This window comes from Passer domesticus, chromosome 1, assembly GCF_036417665.1.
Source record: "Passer domesticus isolate bPasDom1 chromosome 1, bPasDom1.hap1, whole genome shotgun sequence".
In the NCBI taxonomy this organism is placed as follows: Eukaryota; Metazoa; Chordata; class Aves; order Passeriformes; family Passeridae; genus Passer; species Passer domesticus.
The window spans coordinates 8,531,975-8,548,114 of NC_087474.1; the positions used below are offsets into that span (position 1 = coordinate 8,531,975).

General features: G+C 37.8%; 1 protein-coding gene across 2 annotated transcripts in view; it reads right to left on the reverse strand.

The window, feature by feature from the left end:
* The window catches only part of PTPRN2 (protein tyrosine phosphatase receptor type N2), a 630,571-nt gene that overhangs the window by 357,752 nt on the left and 256,679 nt on the right, over positions 1-16,140 (reverse strand). For both annotated transcript variants that reach the window (XM_064385950.1, XM_064386029.1), the window contains one exon: positions 5,816-5,902. In XM_064385950.1, the coding sequence (XP_064242020.1) occupies positions 5,816-5,902 (87 nt within the window). The remainder of the gene's footprint in view (positions 1-5,815; positions 5,903-16,140) is intronic.

Genomic DNA, 16,140 nt, shown 5'->3' on the forward strand with positions numbered 1-16,140 from the left:
CAGGGTTTGGCTCTGTGAGGCCTGCTCTTTGAAAAGGAGGTGCAAAATGTCTCTAACCCCAGTACTTGGAAACAAGAGATTTGAAGTACAAAAAGTATGAAGTATTTGAAGAAAAGAACGTACTTGTAACTCTCCTCATGATAAGCCTTCCAAATTCAAGCTTTTGTTAAAATCACTGTTTACACAAAACGGTTAAAAAACCCCATGATTAATAGTATGGATGTGCTACTGTATAACAGGAAAAATCTATCTTACTTCAAACACAGAAATGCAGCCTTTCTTTTTAATGTTTTTTTTTTTTTTTCAGTAGGATCCTTGAAATCCAAAGATGAATGGTGGTTAAGTAGTAGAGAAGACCTTAATTTTAATTTTATCAGACTTTAGGAAGTACATTGCAAATAAAGTATGAAATAACAAATATTTAAAGGTCCTGCTGTTACTTTAACTTCTGCTGAAATAATTCACTTCAGAATTAGACTCGGCCTCAGTTCATTTGAGAAAAAATAATTTCAGGAATCTATTTATTTATTTATTTACATTAAAGGCCAAACACCATTGTGTGAATGGAGAGCTGATTCCTGGGACTGCTGAATGCCCAGGTAATGGAATGCTCAGCAGACTGGAGCCAATGGGATCTCTGTCTCAGTCAGGGGAAGTTTCTTTCAGAAGAGGCTGAGTAAGCCATGCAGTGAGACATCACACTAAACACCTCGTAGTGGTAGAAGCTTTGACACTAATCTTTTCATGCACAACTCCAGCTCTGTGTGGTCCTAATAAAACCCCATATCTCATATGAGTTCAATATATCAATTCATGTTTGCCAAGCATTTTGATAGTGTAGTGAAGAGCACTGTAGGAAAAGAAATCCAAACCAAAACAGGAGGAAATGGGGTTTCTGACCTCGAAGCAGAATTTGAATAAAGTGCAATAAATAAAACCTGAAGTCACACATTGAACAATGAAAATAAAATGAAACATTGAAGAGCTACTTATTAACTGAGGATTTCTTTTCTGCTCATGAAATAAAACGGTTGGCTGTAGAAAAATATATAGTGTGATTCAATATTTCAGAAGTCTATCATAATTAGTGTTATTCAAAAGATTGGCCACCTGAACAAAACAAAACAAGAAAATGGCTTGAGTTCAGTCCAAAGTCAATCTTTTGTTTATTCTCATCACCTAAATAAGTCAAGCTTAGTTAAATTTTGAAACTAGTTATTATTTTGAATTTATAGTATTTTCTTTTCAAAATGTGAAATCACATTACTGTGTCTGCTACAAAATTTGAAAGACATTTTTCAGCTGAAGTCTTCATATGGTTTCCTTGTATACTTTCAGTTAACCTGAATTTTTCATTTTTCATATAATAAACTATTTAAGTAAACACTGAATTCACCTGTAGTCCCAATGGGGGTAGGGAGCCCTGTGAAGGGAAAGCTGAACAACCAGCCTGAATCCTGGGTGTTGGAGATTTAGACTCTGAAAGATGAGGGATTTGGTCTTTTAACTTAGTTTTGGATGCACAATATAAATGCATCAATTCATGATAGAGGAATACTGGTTAAATGAAATGGCTTTGCAATCCAGGATGTTATATTAGATAATCAGAATCAGCCTTTTCAACTTAAAAAAAATCTATTTATATTAGCATTTCAAATTTAGCCTAAATGTCCTGCTCACTCTTAACATTATATATATAGATTATATGGTTATATAGTGAATTGTTACACTTCAAAACAGCAGCAGCAGATTGAGATTAATGTAGTTTTATGGAATGAATAAAGAATGCTCTGCTAGAGGTTTTCTGCTGAAAAATTATATATGAAAATGGAAATCCTGGTCAAGTTAGCACATGTCCTGAAAGTTCAGTTCTTTGAGTACTGAGTTTTGGTATATTAGGAGGCAAAAATGAGGAAACTGCCATTAAGATAAATGGGTGGAGGAAGCTAAAGCACAACAAAATGGGGAAAAAAGAGACACCTAGAGCAAAAGACCTTCAGTGGCAATTGGGAAAATCATATCAGTCTAGAGAGAATGTAATATTCAGCTGAAAATCTCGCTCTTAACTGGAGGCTGAGAATGGTAGGATATAAGGCCTGAAATACAATGAAATCAGAATAATCTGTTTTCTTTCAATACAAAGGTATTCTTCTAAGGTCAGAGCTGCTACTTCCCCTTTACAGTGTTGGCAGGAAATACCCCAAATATGAGAACATTAAATACAAATTCAAAAATTATTTGTATTCTCATCAGAAACCAGTTAAGTCATTTATGCTCTAATCAAGGACTTTGACCATTAATTCTGTGTCCTTTCCACTGCTTTCAAGTACACTCCAAAGTTGAGCTTGGAGATTTTAGTATTTTTATTATATTTGGATGTTTCTTGATAAAGTCTCATGTTGTGAATAACTCAATTACATGAAGAAGGCCAATGTTGCAGATTGCAAAGTCATATTTTTTTAAAGAAAAGAGATATAAACCCTCCTAAACAGAAGTACCCATCTGACTTCAATCCCTGATACCAGTCCAACAATCAATCACCAGGGGCATTGGACACCCATAATTAGATTATAAAATCATAACTATAGTAATTTTACGTCTGCTTGCATAATTACATCAGCATGCTAATATCCTTTTAATGGTCTCTAATGATGTAATAAGAAATAATGGAATTTATTTGACAGCTACATAACCATTAACAAAACATATTAAGCATAACTATTACTTCCATAAAGACTCAGGCTGTATCCAAAAGTGACAACTAACATGTTGGATCTTATTTTCAACGCTGAAATATTTCTAATTATGAATTCCCTAAATCTATTCCCACTCATCTACTTCACAGGGTGAGCAAAGTTTATGTCAATGTGAACTTGACAACAAATCAGCTGTAGAGATGGACTGAATGCTCTGCAAGACAAGCCTAGGGATATCCTGTGAACTGTCCTTAAAGCTGGCAGGATTTTGAAAGACAGAAGATAAAATAAGCTACCAAGCACCAGCTAATCGAGAGCTAACACAGGGTGTTGGATCCCTATCCATGGCAATTGTTCACTTACCTAACTTCAAAGCACAGGGAAAAACTAAAAATATAGTCAAGAATGAAAGATATTTGCAGACAAAACTAACTAAAGGTAGTAATTTATTAGAGAAGCAGTTCCTTTAAATTTTCTTTGTCTTTGGTTTTTTTGGGTTTTTTTTTTGTTTGGTTTTTTTTTTGTTTGTTTGTTTTTTGTTTTGGCAGGGGGTTGGAGTTTTTTGGGGGTTTTTTTTGGTTTTTTGTTGGGTTTTTTTGTTGTTTTTTTTTTTTTTTTTTTTTCAGAGAAAAGGACTATAAACTGGTACCTGAGAAGTTAAAGAACTTTAAAAGAACTCACCACCTACCCTCTCTCCTCAGTTCTTGCACTATTCCTATTTGATGTGGTTTTCTCTATACTCGCATATTAACCCTGTGATTCTCAATAACATGTCATTACTCTGAAATCTTTGCAATGATAAAAAAAAATCCAAGTCTACATGGTTACTTTCTAGCCATTGGGAATTCTGGGACAGAAAAGAGGGAACTGAGAATTCCAGACCAAGCAAATACTCAGGTCAAAGTTAAAGTAGGGTAGTATGACAAGTTCTCAACCCTTTCATAACTCTTCTTTCTCCAGGCTGACTGATAGTTTTTTCTAAATAACTTTCCCATTTTTACCCCCCCCCCCAAAAAAAAAAGAATCTTTAAGAAAAAGGATGTTTTTAGCTGCCAGTGAAATAAAATAAATCACCCATGATGCCTCAGCCCAAGTAAGAAACCCATTTCCTGAGAAATATTTCTTGATATGTCAGTGGTGATTTTGACATGACAGGTTTTTCCTGGAACCCCTCTCCATGAGGCCACTGAGAAGCTAACCAGAGTATTCAAATTCATACTGTTTTCCAATGATAGTGGTGCAATGGCAAGAAAACAGCAAATCCAAAAAATGTTAACTCTTTTTTTTTTGGCAAGGCCTTTGTCTAAAGCTTCTACTACTGCTTTATCTACTGGTCAGCTCCACTTTCCTTTAGTACTTTATGGGTTTAACCTGAGTCAAAGAACATTATTCTCTTGAACAAAGAAAATTTATTATGGATGAATTCTTTACCTATTTGAGATTTAGGATAACCCTTCACAGACTTATAGGTTTTTAAAAGGCAAAGACTGATAAAAACATTGTATGGATAGAAAGAATGCTCAGTCCTGTTTGGACTTGCTGTAATTCATACCACACTTTTAAGGTACTGACCCTACAAATATTTTCAGTACAATCATATGACTGCCTATTAATGCATGCAAAATAAGCAGCTCATTCTGCACATTAAAAGAAAGGTCCATCATGGCTGGCTATAGCACTGGAAGGATATTTTTCATTAGAGAACTGGTCCACAGCCTATCAACTGCAATGTGTTGTGATTTATGAAATGATAAAAAATAACCAAAAAGCTTTATACTAACAATTAGAAAGGTAGGTGAAAGTGCTCTTGTACTGTACATAAATGAAGTTAATGAAGCTGAACCCACTGATTCCAGCAGAAAGATTGTTCCATGGGATTTCTCCTTTAAATGTGCAGTACACTTTATCTGCTAGTGGCCAAGGTCAAGGGTACAAATTCTCTTTACAAGAAAGATAATAGAATATCATATTTATTTTTCAATTTAAAGACTCAGTATCCATTAAAAAAAATGTATTTAATGAAATACATCCAAAAGACATTAATCAAAACAAACAAAATGTGGGAATATTTTCCTTCTCAATAACTAAGCCAATATGCCTGGAATTTTCCAGGTTTCTGAGAAGATTTTCTTACCAGTAGTCCATTTCTCCATTCAAATACAGTTATAGAAGGGTTACAATATTTTTTTTTTTATCAAGACAAAACATCATCAGACTATGATTTTAAAATTAGTATTAAACAATGAATTCCATTCTGTAAATGAAGATCAAGGAGTAGCTGATGGCAGCACAGGTGAAGCTGAGAAAGATGCTGCACTTCAGCAACCCAGCCCTTCATGGGCCAAGGCAAGTAGTCCCAAACTTTCTGAAACACAGGCAGGAGCTGGATACTACCCAGGCATCAGTTATTTCCTGTGTGCCCAAGATGTGACTTGTTTTCACAAAACCCTCCAACAGCTGACCCTTCTTTTCAATTACCTTTACATCAAACTCCTTCTGTTTTACACAGAGAGGATGGAGTTTTGTGAAGTGCATGTTTCTTCCAAAATGCCTTCAGAAAATCCTCAATCTAAAACTCTTTACTAGACATGGCAGATCATAACCTCCTAGTTCATGATATTAACATGCAGAGCATTCACCAGTATGAATCACAGGAGGAAAACAGGTGCTCAGCATAGCTGAACTCCCTGTGACTTGTCAAATAAGTAGCTGACCAAAAAGCATGACCTAGTGTGTCATGTGCCAGACACAAAGCCAGGCACCCAAGTTTTTATCCATCTCTGATGTTTTTTTTTCCCCCTGGCAATGCAGGGTAAAATGACCCTTCAGAAGACTTACCTTACCTAGAAACTGTTAAATTAAGGTTACAATATTTGTATGGCATTTGGAAGAGATTATTTTTCCCTCTGAAATAAGAAAAAAATTTTCATTCTTTATAATTTTATCAAAATAATTTGTTCCCATGTGTAGGGAATATTACAAAGATCATCAATATTTTTTCCCCTCTTGCCTGTTCTTAATTTTGACAGTAAAGAGCAGATGTTTCCTTGTAAGACAAACTATTCAAAAATAATGAGACATCCAATAAAATAAAAAAGGAGAAAATCCCGTGTACATACTTGACATCATCGAAGACACTCATCTGCAGCTTCAGGAGATCTGCCACTTCCTTTATTAACTCCAAGCCCTTTTCCACACTCAGGGGGCTGTTGAAAGGGAGCAAGAAAACAGAGCATTAAAAAAATGGAACTCATCAATACTTGAGAGGCTAAAGGTCCCAAAAGAGTTATCACCTTGGCCTCTTTGAGTCTGAAAGCCACCACTAACTGTATTCCTGTCACATAGTGATCGTGATATCAAGGGAATTGGGATCAGGTGCTTCTTCAGGCATGATGAATCACCTGAATTTTCCAGCAATAAGACAAACAATAAGGTGCAAATGGAATTGTTAGGAAGTGTAATGGGCCCATGATGCAGCAACCAGTTCATCTCAGTCCTCAATAAAAATGTAATAAAGTAAAAGGACAGAAAGAAAGAAAAGGATTGACGAGACAAGGAGGGAAACAAACAATGAAAGTCAAATTGCAGGCTAAGTATCAAATGGACAAGTGAAAAGCATATTTTTAAATTCATTAGATTTTAAAATGAATCTTTGCCCAGGGAAAAGATACAAAAATTATTATGGATTTGAAAGTAAACAATGGAGCAAGACACACAGTCTAGAGGACATTGATTAGATACATAGGATTTAGTTTGGTGTGTGCATACACTGCTGACAGAGACCCTTTTAAATCTTTTTAACCTTTGCCAATGCCACATTTACATTTTTTAATTTAGAAAACAGGTTGCAATCAAGCCTAACACAATATGACTGTTATCATTTTTAAAAAGCACTTATCCAGATGCAAAATTTATATTTGCAAAAATTTCAGGCTATTAAAGCTGATACAACTCTAAAGACATATTAAGAACATTCCATCCCTAATATACAGATCCTACCTTGCTTAGTTGTTCAGTACTGTGGAACCAAATAAAAAAGGATTAAGAAAGAAAAAAGATGCAGGAATGATGTAACAGTGTCCAGTGAAAACAACAGAGATAACATTCTCTGCCTAAATTGTGATCACAGATTTATTCTCAACATAGTGAAAGCCTCAAAAACTATAAAATTATACCTTACAAGCATATCTAACTTATGCCATGGAAAGCAGAAACAACTTTGCTGAGATTAACCCACAGGAAAAAAGGTTCTGTATTTGTTCCTTCAAGGATTTATAATAAGTAGGAGAAGAAAGTGTCAAAAAAGCGTGTAGTATTAGACACAATCTTTTCAACTAGACTAAGGAAAAAAGATTTTTTTCAAAGGTCACTATTCCTACCTCAGAGTTGAAGCTTTTTTTGATCTAATTTTACATCATGGTAATTCATTGCCACTATTTTATTTATTGTCTGCAGAGAACACTGGGGTTTTGGGGTTTTTTTGTTTTGGTTTTTTTGGGGGTGTTTTTTTGTTGGTTTTTTTTTTTGTTTTTGTTTTGGTTTGGTTTTTTGGGGGTTTTTTTGGTTGGTTTTTTTTTTTTTCTTTTACTGGTTTCTGCATGCACTGCCCTAAGGGCACTTCTATTTAAATTATGGGATATCTCATGTGGATCTTGGTTAGGATGGAATTGCTCAGCCTCCCTTCATGCTACTAGCCCAAAATGCTCAAGAGACCTCCTGTCACACAACCAGAGGTAGCCCCTCAAGGCACCAGATAAATATAGAGATTTTCTAGATTTCTAAGACAGAAATGTTCTTGTGTGAAAGTAACAAAAGAATCTGACTGATTGTGTAAGGAAAAAAAATGTACTATAGATTATTCAAAAAACTGTTATATTTCAAGGACTGACAGTGGATAGAAACATGATTATTCTCATCACTATGAAAGCAGACTGTCATAGTTACTCTAGGGTTTATGTGTTAATTAAATCTTTTCTCCCAAAGAGGTTGGCTTAAATTACAGAAATGATTGGTGTCAGCAAGTGGGCTTTTACTGTAATAGCAAGTCTGATGCAGGCAAAGGCTGCTGTGCCCATTGGTGCTGCTTTTTAACCAAGGGAGCCTCGCTTGCAAAGCTCAGCCTCCTCCTCCCAGCTTACCCCTCCCTACTGCCCTGAAAAAGCATTCCCCAGATTCAAAAAAAGAAGATATGCTGCAACAAGCCAATGCAGTGGCAGTAAATGGGGGATGTAATCAGAGCATTTGAATGCTACAAACCAGCAATAATGCTGGAGGGGAAATGGGTGAGAAAATGGTGCAGGAAGACCATTGTTTTGCAAGCCTGAGCATCCAAGAGCAGTCTTAGTAACTCGCATGCAACATCAAACTCAAACAAAAAGGTTCACAAACTCAGATGCAGTTTGATAGGCTAAGAAATCATCATTCATAATAGCTCAGGAAAGCTGCAGGATGAGCATTCTATGGCAGCAATACTGTTACTGATCCCACAGTCATATTTGAGGGCCCCCATTAAGAATGATTACCATCACGATATTTTGAAATGCAATTTTTCCAACTTCCCAACACTGATACAATCCAGTACTGTTTATTGCAGTTCTATGACAGCTGTGTGTAGGACAGTAGACTCTTCAAAACCTTTCTCTAAAAATTCCAGGCCATGATTTTCCACCCTGAATTAAAGCTGTGCTTTTGTTTAGTGTTTCATTTTGCTCATTGTTGCATGGTTTGTATGGTGATTGCCTTTAACTTTGTTTACATGGAGAGAATCATACCATTTCCACCAGAACGGTGCTAACCAAACTGACCTACCTTGCAACAGCACCATTCACCCACATCACCCCTCTGACTTCAGGCTTTCACAAAGACAATCTTTCAAACATCACCTGTTCTCCCACCCATGGTCCTCCCACTCATCCTCAGTGCAAGCACTCAGTACTCGTAGAACGGATGATATTTGTGATCTGTCACATACTTCAGCCTTCTCAATTCAGTTTCTGTATTAGGGAGTAGATTTTTTTCTTAGAAATATGTTTTGTCTATTGATTATGAGGGTTCAACAACTATGGAATTAATTCAACAGGAAGTGTTAGACAAACCAAGAAAGAAAGACAAAAAATGAGTGTTGAGATAAGGAACAAATAGTGAGACACTGTAGACTGAAGTTGTAAGAGTAGAAAGAAGGCTCTTCAGACAACTGAAATATTTTATCAAGGCCAAAGACTTGGAGCAAAATTGTGGGTAGGGGTCACACTGCTTTGTCTGATCTGTGAAGATGGTCACTGCAGTCCCCAGTGGAGGATCTGGGAACTCCTTTGGTGCCAGGCCTTGCTGGCACTCCAAGCAGCAGAGCACAGAGGGAGTCCCTGGGCTGTGGCCCCTCACATTCCAGGGCCAACTCAATGCATTTTCTTCCAGAGTCTGTGAAAAGGCATTTCAGTGCACCATAACAGTGAATCCTTACAAGAGAAATCACAATTTACATAGCCCTCAGCTCAAAGCATGAGCTGGTAAAAAAAACCAAATGCAGAAAAAGGACCTCTCATGGATGCTATTTATATTTTCCAAGTTCTCCTAAGGCTGGCTAACCCTTTCTATGTCCAGGAAAATGAATGGTTTCTGCAGTGCCTTTAACACCCTACTTGATGGCCACTGGAACAGGCTCCCAGGTCACAGCACTCTCAGCAGAGTTCAAGTGTTTGGACAATATTCTTGGGCACGTGGTGTGATTTTTGAGGTGTCCTGTGCAGAGCAGGAACTGGACTTCAGTGATCCTCATGGGTCCCTTCCCACTCAGAATATCTTACAATTGTATGTTTTCATTTTATCACTACATTTTTTGATTGCCTTGAAGGTTTCTGATCACCTTTGGGCTAGATTTTGGCCTTAGGAAGAGTCAGCTGCTGGATGGCAGAGCACCTTTTTGCAGATGATATAGATGTTGCCAGCTGACATCTTGAGACAGTGCTTACTTCGGGTGTCCTACCTTTGCTCTCATTCCATTTGCTATAGATTTCTCTTTTGCACCTTCTTTCAAGGTAACTGTAAAAACAGCAGCTAAAAGGAAATGTGATACATCTCACCTGTTTAAAATAATTCTTTTGAGGTCCTTTTTAAGTTTCCATCTCCAGCTCTCTTGGAAGATGAAAAGAGAGTCAGAAAGTATATAAAATTCATGTATAATGTACTTCCTTCCATTGCTTTATCTCCTAATACCATCTCTATCTGTGAGCACTACCCTAATTGTTATTTTTTTAGTTGATAGATTCAGACGCTACTGCATCAGTAGCAGAACTCTGTCTCACTTACATGCCAATCTCTATCTCATATTATTGGTAGAATAACTTTGACACACTAATGACAATGAATAAATAAGTGGGGAATGAAATATAAATATTTCCTCTGGGGTTTATAAAGATACATAGATTGATACATATAGTTTCCAAGTCTTTCAGAGTGTCATCTGCAAAATATTTCATTACTGCTTTTGCTTGATCTCACTTTTCAGGGCAGGGCTCTTGCACTGTTATACCTCCTGGAGAATATGGCTTATACCTCAGCTAAAAATAGCCAACATTATATGGTAGTACTGCATTATCCCTTCAGATGAAATTACTCCCCAGCTCAGTTCAAGACTCTGATGTCATGATTTAATGTCATGACATAGTCACGAAAACTTCTGTATCCTGTTTAATCATGTCAAAAACAAATCATCCAATTCAGATCTACTTGGTTGACCTAAAATAATCCTGAGCCAATCGTCTCCCTTTAAGTTCATCAGGAGTTTTGTGTAGCGCACACAAACCAAAACAAAACCAAAAAAACCCAAGAAACAAACCAAACAAAACAAACAGCCAAATCAAAAAAGGGAGGATCTAGCCTATAAAGCTATTTTATTTAGAGATGAATCTGAAATGAAAGCACAGGAATAAATATCTCTTAACTTTAATGTGAGCTGCTGAGCACTTCTGAAAATTAGTGCAATCCATTTAAATGCTCAGGAGTGGATTTGGAAGCCCAACTTTATGTAATTGTCAAAGTGTTTCCACAAAGTGTACTGGACATTGAATACCAGAAAATTAGATTGTCTGGTGAAAATAAGATTTTGTATCTTCCAGTGTCTAGGTCCCTACCAGTGAGGAAGTTGAAAACAGAAATATTTTAAGGAGCAATCCACTTACAGAGCTAATTTAAATAATAGAACACTGAATGATAATCTTCCTCTGCTATTGACTATTAAGATTTAACTTTTCAATTTACAAGAAAAATGCAGTGATGAGAAGTAATTTTTAAATCTCCTCCCAGGAAGTTCACACAACTTAAAACAATCCCATTAAGTGAGTTTCTCCTCAATTCCAGATACAAAATGTATAGTAATGGACATCTTCCTGATCTGCAATTCCACTGTCCATAAAATGAAGGCAATTGCACCAACGTTCCTTGTCAGCTGCCTGGTGTTGTTATATAAAAGGCAATAATGTTTTTATTTGACTTCTGCATCTAACAGTAGAAGCACCAACACTACTGGCTCTGTATACCACTCCCTACCAAATATGAAGGAGATGTAGTAGAAAATCCTATGCCACTGAAAATTAACTTAAAAACTTCACTTACTCCCCAAACAAAAATTTTGCTCCAAACTACGTTAGCACAAGGCCTCTGACTGGTTTTAGAGCACATCTTGCTGATTTTGAGCATATTTGGAGCACTCTGATCCCAGTGAAGTTAACTTCTGCCTCACTGGTGAGTTGGAAGTCTTGCTAAAGGCCTGGTGTGGGCAAATAGAGCAGGACACCAGTCTTTTGTACCACACTTGCTTCATGAATGGCCAGTGAGACCACTTTAACAGAAGAGTAGTGCTGAATATTGGATGCTGATCTCACTACCAGTTCAGCTTCATGCTCCAATTCTCTGAACAATGTTACAAATGGATTCCACGTTTTCAAGAAATTCCCAAGATTAAGTACAAGTCTGATGAGTGAGAACAAACATTTTGAATAATGGCCTATTTTTGACCTGGACCTAATGATTTATGCATTCAAGGCTCAAAGTTTCCCCTTCTGGTTAAAGAACAAAAAGGAAGCATGTAAATGAAGGCACAGGAGGAGTTCTGTGGGGACACTGGCAGCGTGGCCAGCTCTGCATGCTGAGCTAAATGGAGCTCAAACTCTAATATGAGCCAGTGGGCAATATCAAAGGGAACAAGAGGAAAAACAGAAGTAAACAATGATGAAAACTATATGTTCTGTATTTCCCAACATGCCTGTCAAAACAATCCCATAAATTGAACCATTTTGGTAGCAAGAAATCTGATGCAGTTACACAGATGGCTTGATTGGTGGCGTTTGCCAAGTCTGCTCTCAGCCCAAGGAGAACAACGTGTAGTTCAGCGTTGTGCTGAGGTTATGTCAGTCTCACAAGCAGTTACTCTCACTTGCTTTTCCTCCTCCCAATTGCCAAGTGCCACTGGAAACCCACTTACTGAACTCTGAAATGCTCCCTTAGTGCCATCATTCAAATTATGTATTGTCTTTACCAGACTGTACCTAGTGCCCTTCCAATACTCTGTTTAGCAATTGTAATGCAGCACTATGATGGACATCCAGTCAGCCCTGTCAGATTAATTCAATTGAATCATTTCCTGCAAAAATGAAGAATAATATACAGTACGGAAATGGGCCTGACACTGGGAATTGCACTCTTTAAACCTAAATGTCAGTCTAATTCCCAGTAAAACCTCAAGTAAGGTAGGGTTCAATCCACCTAAAATTTGCTTAGATCAGAACACAGGCAATGATGGCCAGTTTGCCCATTTTCAAGAGTGATAAGCACTACAATAAAATTGCAAGGCATTTCTTTGCAGACTCAAAGTTGCCTGAATGCTTAACTGCAGTATCCTCCCAGCAGTAAGTGTATTTTCTAGGCAGGTAAATGCCACTCACACCCAGCCTCTTTTGCTGTCCAACCTCAAGCAGAGTGGCACGGACACTCTGTTTATCTCCCGTGGAGAATGTTCAGAAGTTTGGCTACACTTGTGCTGTTGCAACATGCCCCCAGCCAGGTAATAATTACCATTGACTCTATGATTCACAGAAGGCTGATCTATCTCTTTATTATATTATTATATCATTATTAAGAAACTCATTGCTTTTATAGACAGTTACGATACATCTGGACCTAATTGGTCTTCCAATTCAAACACCATCACTAGTGTCTAATTAAGAAACTACTCTTTGGTAAACAAATCTCCATAACCCATTCCACATGTTCAAACAACAGGTGCAGCAAGTGAAGGTAACAATTGTTTCTCATTCTTTTCTCTGATCTTCTCACAGCCTTTCCCACCACGATGCCTGGGAAAGTTGTGCGCAGCTCTCTGTACGCACACTTGAGCTCAGCTTAAATAGTATTTAATACACATCTAAATTAGAGACTGAAGCAGAGCTCGAAACCAGCATCTAGGACTTTTGGGGAGGAGACATTTTATTCAGAGTTATGCTGACTTTAAAACCACTTTCAATGCACACATGCTCAAAAAGCTAAGTTTGGACTAGCAGTCTTCCTTACTCCTGAGTGCTGTAAGACTAAGGTCCTCTTCTGTGCATTATTTATCTTTCTGTTGCTTTTATGCCTGAAGACAAACCAGTGGGACATGAAGAGGATGATGGACAGTGTTATCTCTCATTACTGATACATAGAGCACTCTTCCAGCATGTGGGAGTTCAAACTGCTCGGACCAACTTCATTAAGGTCTCTTCCATCTGCTGCTTCACTTTCCAAGCCCCACAGTAATAAGCAGAAGACAGAGAGAAGATCCTAGACACAGTGCCTGTCAGCAGAGCAGCACTAGGCACACTGGATCCCTGAACATCCTACTTGTTTGGCATGTCTCAGTGAACAGGGAGATATTTTGCAGTCTGAGCTGTCTTCTGGAGACTTCAAAAGTCCCTTCTAATCAGTGGAGGAAAGAAGGTGTCTAACCTCCCTGTGTGGGTAGGTCTTCACCTGTCTCTCAAGAGGCTCCATGATGTGAAATGAAGTGGATGACATCTTTGGGGAATATGTGCAGCATCCAGAAGTTTGGTATCTAAGTGAGTCAGTCTGGCTTTCACTCTAAGTTCTGAAATAACCACATTTCAGCTTTACACCTAGAGATGTGCCTTAAAGGGAAAAGATATTAAACACATGGGTAACAAGGCACATATCCAAAGCTCTTGAAAACAGAAGCTGAATGGATGAAATCTGGGGAAGAATTTAATTTAAATAATCGACTTTTATTAAACAATGAGAGCTACACATAGATTATGCCCTGCAGGCCAAAGTGTTGGGCTAGAATTGCAAGATTCTTTCTCATTTGGTTCTTTATCCCACAGATTAACTTGTTAGCAAAAAAAAGTCTACCAGAAGACCTGCCTGGATGAGTTCACCAAAGATCCATGGCTTCTTGTGGTGGTACTTTAATATAGAACCTAATCTGAGTTTTGAGCTGAAAAACATAATTTTGTTGGTCCTGCCTACCACTGTATTTATTCTGAGTGTTTTTATTTAAGATTTTTTAACAGTCATTCTCTTAGTGGACACAAATAGGAACTTCTTTTACATAGACCTTTTTTTTAGTACTGAGAAGTGAGAGTAATTTTTACTCAGTAAATTTAATGGGAGTAATTTTTTTCCCCCTCTAGTCTTTTTAAATACTGATTTTTAAGAAAGATGAATTTCAAAGTTTAAAATAATTATTTAAGGAATTTCCACCTGGTCATTTCTCAGCAATATCTTTGATTTGATTGACATCAAACCAGCTTCCTGTCACTGACAGAGCAACAGTCTATAATGGTATCACTTTCTTAATATGCAGCACAGTCTCCTTAGTACTGAAGATAAAAAGCTAAACCTAAAAAAAGAAAAATCAAAGTTCAGAAATATGAGTCTGGAATACCATATGGAATGCATTACAGAGTCAAATAAGAAGCCTGTCTTTAGGATGAATAATGTTGAGGACCAGTTTTCTCTGGCTGGTAACACCATTTGGCATCAGTATGGACTTTGACTGGTGAAGGCAAAATCCCTGCTGGTGGGAAGCTGGGAGGGGCAGCCTGGCCAGCTCCAGCCAAGCTGCCATCCTTCCTCCATGCCTGGAAAAGAGCAGGAATGTCTGTCACAGGGCTGAGGCTGAGTGACGAGACTCTGAGATGTGTGGAGGTATTTCAGAGCTTCTGTAAAATTACTTACAGTGTGCTAGGAACTGTCTATTTGCTTATTACTTGCTCTAATGAACACAAAATATTAAATATTAAAGAGGGGGAGTGTTAAAACAGGTGACTTCTGCATTTTTAACCACCCACTTTCATGGGCCAGCATCAGGCTTGGTTTCTTTCCCATCCTATCTCCCCTCTCAGTTCTCTGCTTGGCAAGGAAAAGCAGAGGAGCCGGCATGCCAGGACCTGGGCACTGCCTGTCCATGGGCAAGGGGCTGGTGCACACCAGCCACGACTGCTTTGCTGCTAAAAGCAGTCAAGAGAAAAGGATCAAGAGCAGGAAAGCAATTTCTAGTTCCTGCTGCTGGGATCAAGAAGGAGTGGAAGAGCCATGCTGAAGGAAACACATTCCCAGCAGTACATGCTAACCCCAGATCCCAAGTCAGTTCTCAGCAGCAGCCACCAGCACAAGACTGGAGTCTTTTTTAGACCACCTCAGACATGCTACTGCTTGATTTTCTAAAACTAGCACTGAATACAGGATAGCTCAAAAGTAAGTGCTAAGAAATAAAGTCCAAGATAATTCTGGAAAAATTCTGAGGGAGGGCAAGAGAAATAGTCAGCTGGGATCTGCTTCTGTAAGGACCACCTAAGAATCCATCTATCCTGGGAACAACAATGCTTTGGCAAACAATAAACTTTAGTTTCTAATGAACATTAGTTTTTTGTTTTTTGGTTTTTTTTGGGCTTGGGCACTGTTTTATTTACACCACTAATAATCAAGAAAGGAAGATGGAAAGACATTATGAGAGTTATTCGGTAACAGTATTCAAAAAATAGTATTTCCTCAGTTCCCTGAGGGAAAATTTAAATGGTGAAAGGGTATCTATAAAATTGCCATTAGTCAGGCATTTGCCCAAAACCCAGTCAAAAAGTAGCAGAACACAGATATTCTATCCCAGGAGTACTAGGAATACATGACCAAATAAATGAGAATATTATACATGAAAAAATCACTCAAACTGATTCATTCTCTGACTTCAGGGGTCAGGAATGGCGCCACACTTTCCTTACATGATCCTCATGAAACACATGAACCTTGTGTTTAAAAATTGTATCAGTCAAGCACTTTCCATGTGTCACATGTGCACTGTAGCCTAGGCCAAGAACAGACAGATATCAGAAGTGAATTCCTCTTGCCTTATACCCTGCAGCAAGAGTATTCCTTCTGAAAATAAATAAGATCATGGTTA